Below are 13953 nucleotides of genomic sequence, written 5' to 3'. Positions count from 1 at the left end.
TTTCTTTTTGCTTATGTGGTGCTGGGGAATTGAACCCAGGGCCTCAGGCATGCAAGGCAAGTGCTCTACCACTGAGCCACCTTCCCAGCCCCTGACTGAAGTTCTTATAAGTAATACAAACTCTTTAAGACTTTTTAATTGGACATTAACACAAGGCATTGACAATTAATATAAAGAAGCATTAACTACAGAACCAAGTAGGTCTGCTGGTGAGGCCACACAGAAGATGCTCAAATAGACCAAAAGCTAAGGCCAGGTACTATCTGCCTAGCTTCTCAGGAGGCTGAGAACTAAAGATCGGAGTTCTAGGTCACTCAGAGTCGGAAAGTCTGTGACAGTATTATCTCCAATGAACCACCAAAAAGCTGTGGCTCAAGAGACAGAGTACCAGCCTTGAGCAATAAAAGCTAAAGGACAGAACTCAGGCCCTGAGATCAAACCATGGTACCAGCGTGCGCACACGCATGTGCACACACACACACACAGAGCAAGCCCAGCCCCGTGCTTACCTCATGCCTGTCATCCTAGCTACTAGCTACTCAGAAGGCTGAGATCTGAGGATTGCAGTTCATAGCCGGCCCGGGCAAGAAAATCCATGAGATTTTATCTCCAATAAACCAACAAAAAACCAGAAGTGGAGCTGTGGCTTAAAGTGGTAGAGTACTAGCCTTGAGCAAAGAGCTCAGGGACAGCGCCCAGGCCCTGAATTCAAGACTCATGACCAACTAAAAAGAAAAAAAAATCAAAACAAAGAAAGCCCTATTTACCCCTTAGACCCTCTGGAGGTGGCTCCAGGGACTAGCCAGCCTTGAATAGCATGTAGAACACAGGGAGCGTGATCAGAAACGTCACACAGGTGAGTGCTGTACTATACACGGTGTTCCTGTTAACCTGGGCCTCTAGCTTCTGCTCCATGTCAGACAGGGCCAGAATCATGCTCCCCTGCTCTAGCAAAGGGCTGGCCAGAGCTCCATCTACTCGCTCCACCAGGCCTGGGTGTGTGGCAGCTGTTACAAGTTGAACCACTCTAGCCATTTGGCTACAAGTCTTTTCCAGGCCATCAAGCTGTTCTCGTAAAGCCTCAAGACAGGACTGGACCTGCCGGGAGTGACTGAGCTGTTCTTTCACAGCGGCTGAAAAGACATCGGTTTCTCTGTCTCTAGTGGGGGGACTGCCCGCTGGCGACCCAGAACCCTGGCCCTTCCCAGCATGCACCAGGCCCCTCAGGTCCACCATGAGGTCTTGGAGAGCCTTTTGCTGGAGAGAGTAGCTAGATGCCTGCTCCCGGATGGCCTCCTGGAGGGTCACAGGTCCATTCTGGGCCTCTAGGAGTAAGGCTTTCAGTTCCTGTAGCTGGACATGGTTCACATAGGTAGAACAAACCACGCCAATGAGGGCTCCCAGGACTGACCCAATAAGGGACCAGTTCTTGGTCCTCTCTGCCCTCGTGCATTCCTTCTCGTGACTTTCCCGCACGGCGGCTGAGAAGAGAGAGAACTTCTCCCGCTCAGAGTCCTCGGCACGCAGGTAGGCTGTACGCAGCCTCTTCTCATCCTATGGAAGCAAAGCATCATCACAGAAGAGCAAAGGGGCTGGGTACTGGTGGCTCACACCTGTCATCCTAGCTACTCGGGAGGCTGAGATCTGAGGATCATGGTTCAAAGCCAACGTAGGCAGGAAAAGTCCGTGATACTCATATCTCTTATGAACTACCCAAAAAGCCAGAAGTGGAGCTGTGGCTCAAATGGTAGAATATTAGCTTTGAGCAAATGAAGTTTAGGGCACTGAGTTCAAGGCCCAAGACAGGCAGGCAGGCAGAAAGGAGCAAGCTAGGCACTGATGGCTCATGCCCGCAACCCTAGATACTCAGAAGGCTGAGATCTGAAGACTGTGTTTCAAAGCCAGCCCAGGCAGAAAAGTCAATGAACCACCAGAAAATTCAAGTGGCTCTGTGGCTCATAGCACTAGCCTTGGGCACAAAAGTTCAGCAAGAGCACCCAGGCCCTGAGTTCAAGGCCCGTGACTGGCCAAAAAAAAAAAAAAAAAAAGGGCAGGAACAAAAGAAGGAAGGGCCTAGCTACTTAGGAGATTTAGTTCTAGGATCATGGTTCAAAGCCAGCTCCAGCAGGAAAGTCTGTTGAGACTCTTCTCTCCAATTAACCACCAAAAAAAAAGCCAGAAGTGGGGCTGGGATGTGGCTTAGTGGTAGAGTGCTTGCCTAGCATGCATGAAGATCTGGGTTCGATTCCTCAGTACCACATACACAGAAAAAAGCCAGAAGTGGCGCTGTGGCTCAAGTGGTAGAGTGCTCAGGGACAGTGTCAGGGTCCTGAGTTCAAGCCCCAGGACTGGCCAAAAAACAAAAGCAAAAATAAACAAGCAAACAAAAAAGCTGGAAGTAGAGCAGTGACTCATGTGGTAGAAGGCTAGTTAAAAAAAAAAAAAAACAACTCAGGGACAGTGCCTAGGCCCTGAGTTCAGGCCTCACCATCCACACACAAAAAGATGGGGGCCGGGGAGGAGGGGAAGGGAGGGAAGAAGGGAAGAAAGGAGAAGGAAGGAAGGAAAAGGAAAAACCTAGCACTCCCTCCATGGAGGACTGCGTTGGCCTGTCCACTCCAGCCTTCAGGAAAAAGCAGGTGGACAGACTTGTGAAGAGTGTAGCCCTGGCTTTGCCTTCCAGGCTACCTCGTTACCAAGGCCTCTTGTCCCACGAGACAGTCAGGGTTTCCAGGCAGCCCTCCTCCAGTATGCCAGGGCAAGGAAGACCTACCTGTAGCATCCTGTGTTCCAGGTTGGCTAGCTCCAGGTACTGGCTGTCCTCTCTGGAGACGCGGTCCAAGCGGGCCCTCACCTCTTTCAGCTTGGCCTGCTGAGCCTCTAAAGCCTCTCGAGCCTCCTGGACAAGGCCTCGAGCCACCATGAACACCTTTTCTGCCTGGAGAGAGGAGCGCAGACACCATCAGCTCCTTTTCCCGGCACCTACACAGGCTCTGCTTCATGGCTAAGAAGAGGGTGCTGGAACTGGGTAGCTGGTGGCTCACGCCTGTCATCTTAGCTACTCAGGAGGCTGAGATCTGAGGATCAGGGGTTCAAAGCCAGCCTGGGGGATGCAAAGTGCAATGAGACTGAACTCCAGTGAACCACAAAAAGCCAGCAGTGGTGCTCTGGTGCAAGTGGTAGAGCACTAGCCTTGAGCACAAAAGCTCAGGGACAGCACCCAGGCCCAGCCACCTCCCTGAGCAAAAACAAAAGGCGGGCCCCATTGGGGTGTTAGCTGCAAAGGTAGAACCAGTCCATGGGCAGTTAATCCGGGTTTACTCAGTGGTGGTTAAAATGCAGCCCCAGGCCACACCCTGTCTGAAGCCGTGGAATTTATCCACTCAGGCGGAAATAACATGCCCCTGAGAAACTTGCACACAGCCTAACAATGAGCATAATCTGTATTCACTATTTCCAAGCCACAGCAAGGCCTGGTGATACCACCAGCCACAGCACGGCTAACTAAGGCCATGGCTCACGTCTGTCACCCTAGCCACTCGGGAGGCTGAGATCTGAGGACTGAAGTTCAAGGCCAGGAAGAAAAAGAGAAAGAAACAAAGGAGGGGAGGGGAGGGAAGGGGAGGGGAGGGGAGGGAGGGTGAGCTGGGGAAGGAGGGGAGGGGTAGGAGAAGAGAAAGAAGCAAATCTGAACGTGGCTTCCCAGCACTACACAGCTGGTGACGTGTTTCCTGGGAGCCAACAGGCCACATTTCCCAAGTCAAGAGAGCCGGACAACCATCTTAGTTCTGATTCTTACCTCAGTCACATTTCCCTGGGCGTCTCAAACCTCATTGAGTCCTACAAACTCTTCGTATCTGACCCACCATGTCTTGGCAGTGGCGGCTGCTTTTTGCTGAATGCTGTGCCCCAGGGCCTTGCCTAGTGCTGGCAGGCGATGAGACAGCCGGAGGGCTACCTCTTCAGATCGCTTCTCTCCCGGCTGGATGGAGCTGGAGCTGCACAGACTCCTGATCGGAAACAGATCCCTTCCAAGGAGGCGTCTCCGTGCCAGTGTGTGGGGCGCACCTCCCATCTGCTGCATGGCAAACACAGGGCTGCACCCCATCATCAGATCTGTGAGGCTGGGGAGAGGGAGGAGGAATGTCAGCGGGGCCACTCTGCTAAAGTCAGACAACAGCTTCTGGGGCAAGATGTAGTCCCCTGGACAAAACAGATTGGGACATTGAACCCCTTTCTGTCATGACACCACATAAACCAAACCCTCCTTCCTATCCCTCCCTGTACCTCTCAGTTCTCTCTGATAACCTGACTGAGAATCGAATGCCCAGTCTTTTGATAATGCTGAAGAAAGTTCTCAAACTTCAGTTGTGTCCATGTGAACCAAGTCCCACAGATACCTAAAGGCTCTCTGTGTACTGGTGGAACTGAGGGTGATACAGGGCAGTTTAAGAAGCACAGTCACATTGAATGATTGAATGTTTTACCAGTCCCAGGACTTGAACTCTGGTCTTGAACTCTGTCCCTGAGCCTCTGTGCTCAAGGCTAGCACTCTACCACTTGAGCCATGGTGCCACTTCCAGCTTTTTCTGAGTAGTTTATTGAAAATAAGAGTCTGATGGACTTTTATGCCAGGACTGGCTTTGAACTTTGATCCTCAGATCTCAGCTTCCTGAGTAGCTAGGACTATATGTGTAGCTAGGACTATAGGTGTGAGCTACTGGTGCCTGGCTCTTTTTTGGTGTCTGTGTGTGTGTGTGTGTGTGTGTGTGTGTGTGTGTGTGTGTGTGTGTGTGTGTGTGTGTGTGTGTGTGTGTGTGTGTGTGTGTGTGTGTGTGTGTGATAGGGCCTGGGCACTGCCCCTCAGCTTAACAGTTCAAGGCTAGTACTCTACCACTTGAACCACAGCACCACTTCTGGTTTTTTCTGCTTATATAGTACTGAGGAATGATGGAACCCAGGGCTTCATGCATGTTAGGCAAACACATTCCCAGCTCTCAGGTCATTTCTCTAAAAGATTCTCACATGCAACTTCCTAGACTCCCTGATGAGGACAAGATCATTGATGTCACAAGACATAAAAGTTCTCTTTGGAGAAGGTAATTCCAGGGCAAAGGAAAACAGTTGTCTTGCACAGAGAATAGTTTTTCTAATGTCCACATCAGCCCTTCAACCTGCCTTTCCGGCCTACTAAGTCCCAGTCTTAGATTTCTCACCTTCTGGAGATTTCTCCTACCTCCCCTGTCTCATGCCTGCACACCAGATCAGGCTTTTTGTTCCTTCCCTTTGGGCCCTACCAATGCCTACTTCTCTGATCTGAACGGGGCACCAGAAGTATCTAGAGTCAGGCTTTGCCACAGCTCAAGAACAGAATGACTCTGAAGACCCTGGAGACAAGGTTATCCAAATTGCCAGGAAAATCTGGTGCCTTCTTCATAGATCCCAAAGCTCTTAAGTGTCAGAGCGACACCTGGTGGCTGACTCAGTAAGCCACAGGGAGTAAAGCAAGAGAAAGATGGGGACAAGACAGTGCCAGGTGCTGAGGAACAAAGTGCTCCTGAGGAAGCTGTGATAGCGAACACAGTCCAGGCCACAGTATCCCACCTCTGCCTTCTCATTGGTGAAGAACTCAGACCCTCTGAAAAACAAAGCAGGGAGGGCAGACATGTGCCTTCTGGCTAAAGGGGGTCAAGGCAGCTAGGTACCTGTTGCTCACACCTGTAATCCTAGCTACTCAGGAGGCTGAGATGTGAAGATCTCAGTTCAGTCATCCTGGGCAGACAAATCTGAGACTTTTGCCGGGCACTGGTAGCTCACGCCCGTAATCCAGAAGGTGAGATCTGAGGATGGAGGTTCAAAGTCAGCAGCGGCTTCAATTCAGGGCCTGGGAGGCTGTCCCTGAGCTTTTGCACTCAAGTCCAGCGCTCTACCATTTTGAGCCACAGAGCCACTTCTGGTTTTCTGGTGGCTCATTGGAGACAGTTTTCTGCCCAGCCTGGCTTTTGTTAGTATTATACCCACCCTCTGGTCCTTAGCTCCACCCAGATCTGAACTCCTCCCTGCCCTAGAGTTCCCCCATACAGCTGGCTAATCTATCTCTCTCTGATTCCATGATCCTTATATCTCAGCCTCCTGAGTAGCTAGGATGACCAGTGTGAACCACTGGTGCCAGGCTCCATGATATTCTTTTTTTTTTTTTGTCGGTCGTGGGGCCTGAACTCTGGGCTTGGGCGCCATGCCTGAGCTCTTCAGCTCAAGGTTGGTGTTCTACCACTTGAGACACAGTGCCCCTTCCGGCTTTTTGTTTCTGCTTATGTGATGCTGAGGAATCAAACCCAGGGCCTCATGCATGCAAGGCAAGAACTCTTACCACTGAGCCACATTCCCAGCCCCCCTCCATGATATTCTTATCTCCAATTAACCACCAAAAAGCTGAAAGTGTAGGTGTGCCTCAAGCTGTAGAGGACCAACCTTGAGCAAAAAAAGCTCAGGGACAGTACCCAGGCCCAGAGTTCAAGCCCCAGGACCTTTCCCTCCCTCCCTCCACACAAATGTACTAAATGAATAAACAGAATTTGCAAAGAGCTGCATCCTGATTATTTTTATAAAACCCAAACTTCATCCAGGTGTAGTGGCTGACATGTGTCATTAAAGCACTCTGGAGGCTGAGGCAGGAAGATAGTGAGGTCAAGGCTAGCTTGGGGGCTACATGGGTACATCCCAAATTAGCTTGAGATACAGAATAAAACCCTGCTTAAAACAAAATAACAACAAAAAACACCCCTGCCTTCTAAACCGGGTGCCTGTGGCTCACGCCTGTCAACCTAGCTACTCAGGAGGCTGAGATCTGAGGATCGCGGTTCAAAGCCAGCCGGGGCAGGAAAGGCCCTGAGACTCACATCTCCAGTGAACCACCAGGAGGGGTAGAGTGCTCATCTTGGAGCTGAAGAGCTCAAGGACAGCGCCGGGGCTCCAAGTTCAAGCCCCACCACCGACAAAACTGACACCAACAGTAACAGCAAGAACAAAGACCTGCCTCCTGGTGGTTCCCACAGCCCCGGGGCCTGGGGGTCAGCCTGCACCCCCCGCCCACGTCTGTCTGACGGGTCGCTCCGCTCGGGGCGGCAGCTCTGCGCAAGCCCCTCTCCTCCCCGCTCCTGGTCACCCAGGCCCAGGCAGGCCTCCCGCGCACAGCGGCGGCTCGCTCCCGGGGAGGAACCGCCCTGGGCCTCGTACCTGCAGCTCGCAGCCCTCCTCCGCGCCAGCGGTGGGCCGGATCCGGCGGCATTAACCCAGCCGACCCCTGACCCCTTAGCACCCGCCCTCCGGTCCCGGAAAGGCCCTTGCTGTGAGGGAAGGGAAACTTCCGGTTCGAGAGCCAATCCGCGGGCCTGCCTGTGAGGAGCCGCGCCTTGGGGCGCCCCGCTTCCGGCTTCGGGTCAGGGTCTGGGCCGAGGCGCGGCTGGCATCAAGTCCGGCCGCGAGGGTGAGTGTCTGCGCGGCGGGGCCGGGCTGGCGGGGCGGGACCGGGGCGCGGGCCGGGGGGGACGGGCTGAGCGCGCTCGTGTCGCCCGCAGGTGGCAAGAAGAAGCCCCTGAAGCAGCCCAAGAAGCAGGCCAAGGAGATGGATAAGGTGAGGCCGGGGCCTTGGAGGCGCGGGAGGCCGGGCCGGGGCCAGGGGGGATCGGGGGCGGGGGGGGGGGGCGGGGGGGATCGGGGGCCGGGGGGAAGGCGGGGGCCCGGCCTGCAGTGATCGCGCGCGGCCTCCTCCCCTAGGAAGACAAGGCCTTCAAGCAGAAACAGAAAGAGGAGCAGAAGAAACTTGAGGAGCTGAAAACGAAGGCCGCGGGGAAGGGGTCCCTCGGTAAGTGGCTCACCAGGGAGGGGGGTGATCGGGGATGGGGAGGAGGGGGGAACCCGGGCCGGGGAGGAGGGGGGGTCCGGGGCGGGAATGGGGGGGGGGATCCGGGCCGGCACACTAGGCCTCGGCCCTGGACAGCCTCGGGTTCCCATTCCTGCGGACACGCATAGGTTGGTTACTAAACCAGCGTCCACAATTTTCTTTGCCCACATGTGCCATTTACCGCCCGCCTCTGCTGCTTTGAACATTGTTTTTTTTTTTTTTACTTTTTTACTCCTATTCTTGTAATAAATGGCTTTTTCTCCCCCTCTTTTCTTGAGTCAGTTGTGGGTGTGTCTAGGCTAAAGGATAAAAAGCCCAGGCTCCCGGGCTTGCTTTATTACTCCTTGTACTTTTCTGACCTAAACGCCACGCCCCCCCCCACTTGCATTACTTTGTCCTTTTTTCCTCTGGTATAAGAGGAATGTGTTACATTTTTAAAAGACTTTCTGGCCCAGCAGTCCTAATGTGCTTTTTATTTATCTATTTTTATTTTTTGCCAGTCCCGGGGCTTGAGTTCAGGGCCTGGGCTGTGGCTGGCACTGAGGGATTGAACCCCCGGCTTCATGCATGTTAGGCAAGCACCCTACTACTAAGCCACATTCCCAGCCCTATTTTATGTGCTTCTTTTTTTCTTTCTTTCCTTCTTTCATACTTTTTTCTTTTGGTCAGTTGTGGGGCTTGAACTCTGGGCCTGGGTGCTGTCCCTGAGCTATTCAGCTCAAGGCCAGTGCTCTACCACTTGGGCCCCAGAGCCGCTTCCAGTCTTCTGGTGGTTAACTGGAGATAAGCGCCTCAAGGACTTTCCGACTGGGCTGGCTTTGAACAGCTATCCTCAGATCTCGGCCTCTTGATTAGCTAGGATTACAGGCATGAGCCATCCGTGCCGGGCTCCCTTCTCTTTTCCTTTTCCTATGCGGTACTTTGGCTTAAACTGGGCCTGTGCCCTAACCCTTAGGTTTTTTCCACTCAGGGGTGGTGTTCTACCACTTGAGCCACACCTCCACTTTTGCCTCCACTTTTGGCTTTTATTTTGCCAGTCCTGGGTCTTGAGCTCAGTGCCTGGGTATTGTCCCTGAGCTTCTTTGCTCAAGGCTAGCATTGTACCACTTAAGCCACAGTGCCACTGTTTATGTGGTACTGAGGAATCGAACTCAGAGGTTCATTCATGCTAGTCAGGCAGTCTACCACTTAAGCTATATCCCAGCCTCTTTATGTGCTTCTTCTTTTTTGTCAGTCATGTAGCTTGAACTCTGGGCCTGGGTGCTGTCCCTCAGCTCTTCAGCTCTAGGCTAGTGCTCTGCCACTTGAGCCACAGCACCAGCGCCACTTCCAGTTTTCTGGTGTTTTATTGGAGATAAGTGTTTCATGGATTTTCCTGCCTGGGCTAGCTTTGAACTGTGATCCTCAGATCTCAGCCTCTTGAGTAGCTAGGATTACAGGCGTGAGCCACCAGTGCCTGGCTTCTTTATGTGCTTCTTAAGCACATAAATATGCAGGGCATAATGGAGGCAAGAATAATGGAACTTTTACTCAGGTCTTCTCAAGACCTCTGTTCCAGTGACTTTGATCCATTATTGTTAGTTTTTAATTCTTTTTTCCCAAATAGTTTCTCTTCTTTGTGTGTCTTCCCCTGTTTTTGAAATTTAATCTTATTGTTATTAAGATGCTGTAAAGAGGAGTTAACCATCTCATGTCAGGTGCTTTTTTTCTTTTTTTTGTAAATTGTGGGGCTGGAACTCAGGACTTGGGGTCTGTCCCTAAGCCTCTCTGTGCCCCAGGCTATTCCTATACCACTTGAGGCACAGCATCACTTCTGGTTTTGGGGTGCTTCATTGGAGATGATACTCCCTTGGGGACTTTTGTGCCCAGCTGACTTTGAACTGAGATCCTTAGATCTCAGCCTTCTGAGTAGGATTACATGCAGGAGCCACTGGTGCCTGGCTTTTTCAGAATGTCAAGCATCTTGCACTGTAGACTAGGATTCCATCCACAAGTATCTCATTCTGTATATGGAAAGATCACCAAATCTGAAACACTCCTGTTCCCAGCATTTTAGAGGAGGAATACCTAACCAGTACTGATTGAGCACATCCTTTTTTCTTCCTTAGTAATGTAGCCTAGGATGCCTTCAAATACCTCCCCAAGTGCTGGCATTACAGGCATATGTCACCATGACTAGCTTAATTTTTTTTTATGGTCAGGCACAGGGCTTGAACTCTGGGCTTGGGTGCTGTCCCTGCACTCTTCAGCTCAAGGTCAGTGTTCTACTGCTTGAACCACAGCACCACTTCTAGTTTTCTAGTGCTTTACTAGAGATAAGAGTCTCATGGACTTTCCTGCCTGGGCTGGCTTTGAACTGCATTCCTCAGATCTCAGCCTCCTGAGTAGCTAGAATGACAGCATGAGCCATACCTGTAATCCTTGCTATTCAGGAAATCAGGGGAGAAGATAGTTAAAAGTGTGCTTGGGCCAAAATGAATAAAGCTGGGCATGATAGTACAGTCTATCATCCAGCTATGTAGGAGGCATAAAGTAGGAAAACTACATGTAGTCCAGGCCCACTAAGTCAAGAGACATAAAAGTAGGAAAACTACACGTAGTCCAGGCCCACTAAGGCAAGAAAGACCCTATCTGATAGATAACTAAAAACAAAGTGGGAGTGGCTGAGAAAGTGTCTTAGTGGTAGAGTGCATGCATGAAGCCCTTGGTTCAATTCCTCAGTACCACAAATAGCTGGAAGTGGTGCTGTGGCTCAAGTGGTATAGTGCTAGCCTGAGCCAAAGAAGCTCAGGGACAGTGCCCAGGCCCTGAGTCCAAGCCCCAGGTCTGGGGGGGAAAAAAAGGAGGGGGGCAGGACTCAGGTAGTAGAATGCTTGTTTAGAAAGCAGAAGACCCTAAGTTCAAACCCCAGTAAACCTTTAAAAAAAAGTCAGCCAGGCACTGGTAGCTCATGCCTGTAATCCTAGCTCAGGAGGCTAAGATCTGAGCCTTGCAATTCAAAGCCAAAAATTTGTGAGACCCTTAATTGCCCATAAACTACTCAGAGAAAGCCGGAAGTGATGCTGTGCCTCAGGAGGTAGAGAACTAGTCTTGGGCTCAAAGAGGCTCAGACACAGAGCCCAGGCCCTGAGTGCAAGCCCCAGGACCATCTCTCCCCCCCCAAAAAAAAAATATCCTGGTCCTGTTCCTTCATTCTTGTCATTTGAAATAATTCCACAGCTAAACCGGGATTGGTGGCTTATACCTATAATCGTAGCCACTAAAGAGGCTGAGATCTGAGGATCAGGGTTCAAAGCCAGCCTGGGTAGGAAAGTTCATTAGACTCTTATCTTCAATGAACCACCAGAAAATGGCTGTGGCTCAAGTGGTAGAGCCTTGAGCTGAAGAGCTGAGGGACAGTGCCCAGGCTTAGAGTTTGATCCCTTTGAACAACAACAACAAAATATTAGTAATTTTACAGCTTTTTAAAAATTACTTGTTGAGGGGCTGGGAATGTGGCTCAGTGGTAGAGCGCTTGCCTTGCATGCCTGAGGCCCTGGGTTCAATTCCCCAGCACCACATAAGCAAAAAGAAAAAAGCCGGAAGTGGAGCTATGACTCAAGTGGTAGAGCACTAGCCTTGAGCTGAAGAGCTGAGGGACAGCGCCCAGGCCCAGAGTTCAGGCCCCACGACCGGACCCCAAAAAAAAAAATTACTTGTTGGGTGCCAAATGTATTGCCATTTGTGGATTTGGGTAAAATACAGGCACTGAGCAAATCAGACCCCAAGAACAAAATAGGGGATATAGGTAATATGGTAGGGCAATTAACAGTACACCAGATTTTGGATTGGTAGCATATGCCTGTTAATCCTAGCACTCAGGAAGCTGAGGCAGAAGAATCATGAATTTCAAGCCAACTGGTACTATATAGCCAGAACCTGTCTCAAAAAAGTCAAGCCACTCATGTTCGCCCATACTAGCTTGAAACCTTGAACACCACCAAACATAAAGGCTTGGCTGTAGATTCTGGGGCTGGAAGATAAATGAGCTAATTAAGTACACAACAGTGTAGATGTAAAACAGTATACAGTCATTGCTGTGTCTATAAGAACTATTTTTTTTTCCAACTACACACCAATGGCTCACACCTATAAACTTGTCTCTCAGGAGGCTGAGAGCTGGGAGGGTTGTTGTTTGAAGCCAGCCATAGCAGGAAAGTCAGACTCCCTAACTGATTTTTTCCCCCCTTCTGCAGCCACAGGTGGAATTAAGAAATCTGGCAAAAAGTAAGCTGTTTGTTGTCCCTGAGATGATGGTGACCCTTGATTCCATTCCCATTCAACATCTGGATTTCCTGTCGTAACATTTCTGCCACCTATAGGTAGAATGAAGTTTTGTCTAGGACTCTGAACATTAAGAACAACCTTTAAAAAAAAAATCCTACAATGGCTCAGTCTCTAGTTTGTCAGCCATTGTGTCAGCCATTGCTACCTCAGCTGTAAATTTCAAGTAAACCCAGCCTAGGTTCCTGCCAGAGTCTGCTTTTTGTTCTACTCTTGCATTCTGTATCATCTTGAAAGTAAACCAACTCATTTAAAAGGCTGCCCTTCTTGTGTTGTATATCCAGTGGATACCTTACCTGCGTCTAGTGGAAAATTTTATACTTTGAAAAGAGAAAAAAAAAACACCTTTGCCAAGCTGGTCTATATTTTTCATTGTTACTCATCTGTTCATGTAAGTTTTCTGTGTGCAGACACTGGGGCATGTTCTGGTTAACAGCTCATACTGTCAATTATTGTAGCAGGAGATAGGAAAGGGGAAAACATATATATACATGGCTTATACTGTGAAGGGTAGAAAATGGGAGTGGGCTGAGGATGTGCCTTGTCACAGTGTTTGCCTAGCATACATGACATCCTGGGTTTGATTCCTCAGTACCACATAAACAGAAAAAGCTGGAAGTGGTGTTGTGGCTCAAGTGGTAGAGTGCTAGCCTTGAGCTGAAGAGCTGAGGGACAGTACCCAGGCTCTTAGTTCAAGCCCCAGGACTGGCAAAACCAAAAAAAGAAAAGAAAGAGCCAAAAATGTTAAGATGACCAGTGATGCCCTAATACATCTTCCACCAGTGACCTGAATTTCAAGCTGCTTCACCAACCCTTTCTTCTGCCTGTATTATAGATACTGGGCACAACTTCCTTCTGAGAACTGAAATCCAACCACTACAATATTGAGTTCTTCCCTGATTACCATAAAGAGGCACTTCCATTCTCTTGACCTGGTTTTTTGTTTGTTTTTCCTCCTAACCCCTTTGACTACAAGGTAAACTTTAGGAGAACAGAAACCACGTATTAATTGAAAGACCTGACAGGCACCAATATTTACATTTCGGCTTGGGGCTGTTGATACAATGATACAGTTATGGGAATAATGCTAAGTTTTATTTTTCTTGAAGATGTATTTTTAGAAAGGGCTCCAGAAGCTCAGTGTGTTAGTAAAGGCCTGAAATCCCATACCACTGGAGGTTAGGGCTGGAAGATAATGAATTTGAGAACAGCCTGGACTGTACATAGTGGGATTCTAGGGGGTTGGGGGGGTGGTTAGAATCATTCTGAGATTGCTAAATCAAAACAAGAGAATTAAAACACTGAAACAAACTGAGGAAGATGGCGCACATCTGTAATCCTAGCTACTCAGGAGGATAAGATCTGAGGATTACTGTTTGGAAGCCAAGCCGGCCCAGGCAGGAAAGTCTATGAGACTCATCTCCAATTAATCACAGAAAAAGCCAAAAATGGCGCCCGCTGTGGCTCAAGTGGTAGAGTGCTAGCCTTAAGCAAAAGGAGCTCAGGGACAGTGCCCAGGCCCAGAGTTCAAGCCCTAGGACCAGCAAAAAAAAATTTTTTTTAAAGCTTGAAACAGGGCTGGGAAGGTGGCTCAGTGGTAGAGCGCTTGCCTTGCATGCCTGAGGCCCTGGGTTTGATTCCTCAGCACCACATAAGCAAAAAGAAAAAAGCCGGAAGTGGGGCTATGGCTCAAGTGGTAGAGTGCTAGCCTTAAGCTGAAGAGCTGA

General features: G+C 50.0%; 1 protein-coding gene and 1 long non-coding RNA gene across 2 annotated transcripts; one reads left to right on the top strand and one right to left on the bottom strand.

Moving 5' to 3' along the window:
* Positions 1-642: 642 nt before the first annotated feature.
* LOC138829959 (mitochondrial potassium channel-like) lies at positions 643-7295 on the bottom strand. The gene is given in 4 exon segments (XM_070026449.1): positions 643-1554; positions 2774-2938; positions 3800-4124; positions 7237-7295. Coding segments are annotated over 3 exon segments (1233 nt in total). The 5' UTR covers positions 4112-4124; positions 7237-7295; the 3' UTR covers positions 643-798.
* Positions 7296-7421: 126 nt separating this feature from the next.
* On the top strand, positions 7422-12507 carry LOC138829958 (uncharacterized). Its single transcript, XR_011372812.1, has 4 exons — positions 7422-7486; positions 7578-7633; positions 7777-7864; positions 12139-12507. It is a non-coding gene; the product is annotated as an uncharacterized lncRNA (long non-coding RNA).
* The last annotated feature ends 1446 nt before the right edge of the window (positions 12508-13953 follow it).

Source organism: Dipodomys merriami, unplaced genomic scaffold (assembly GCF_024711535.1).
Source record: "Dipodomys merriami isolate MVZ:Mamm:240054 unplaced genomic scaffold, mDipMer1.0.p SCAF_18, whole genome shotgun sequence".
In the NCBI taxonomy this organism is placed as follows: Eukaryota; Metazoa; Chordata; class Mammalia; order Rodentia; family Heteromyidae; genus Dipodomys; species Dipodomys merriami.
This window is presented reverse-complemented; position numbering and strand designations above follow the sequence as displayed.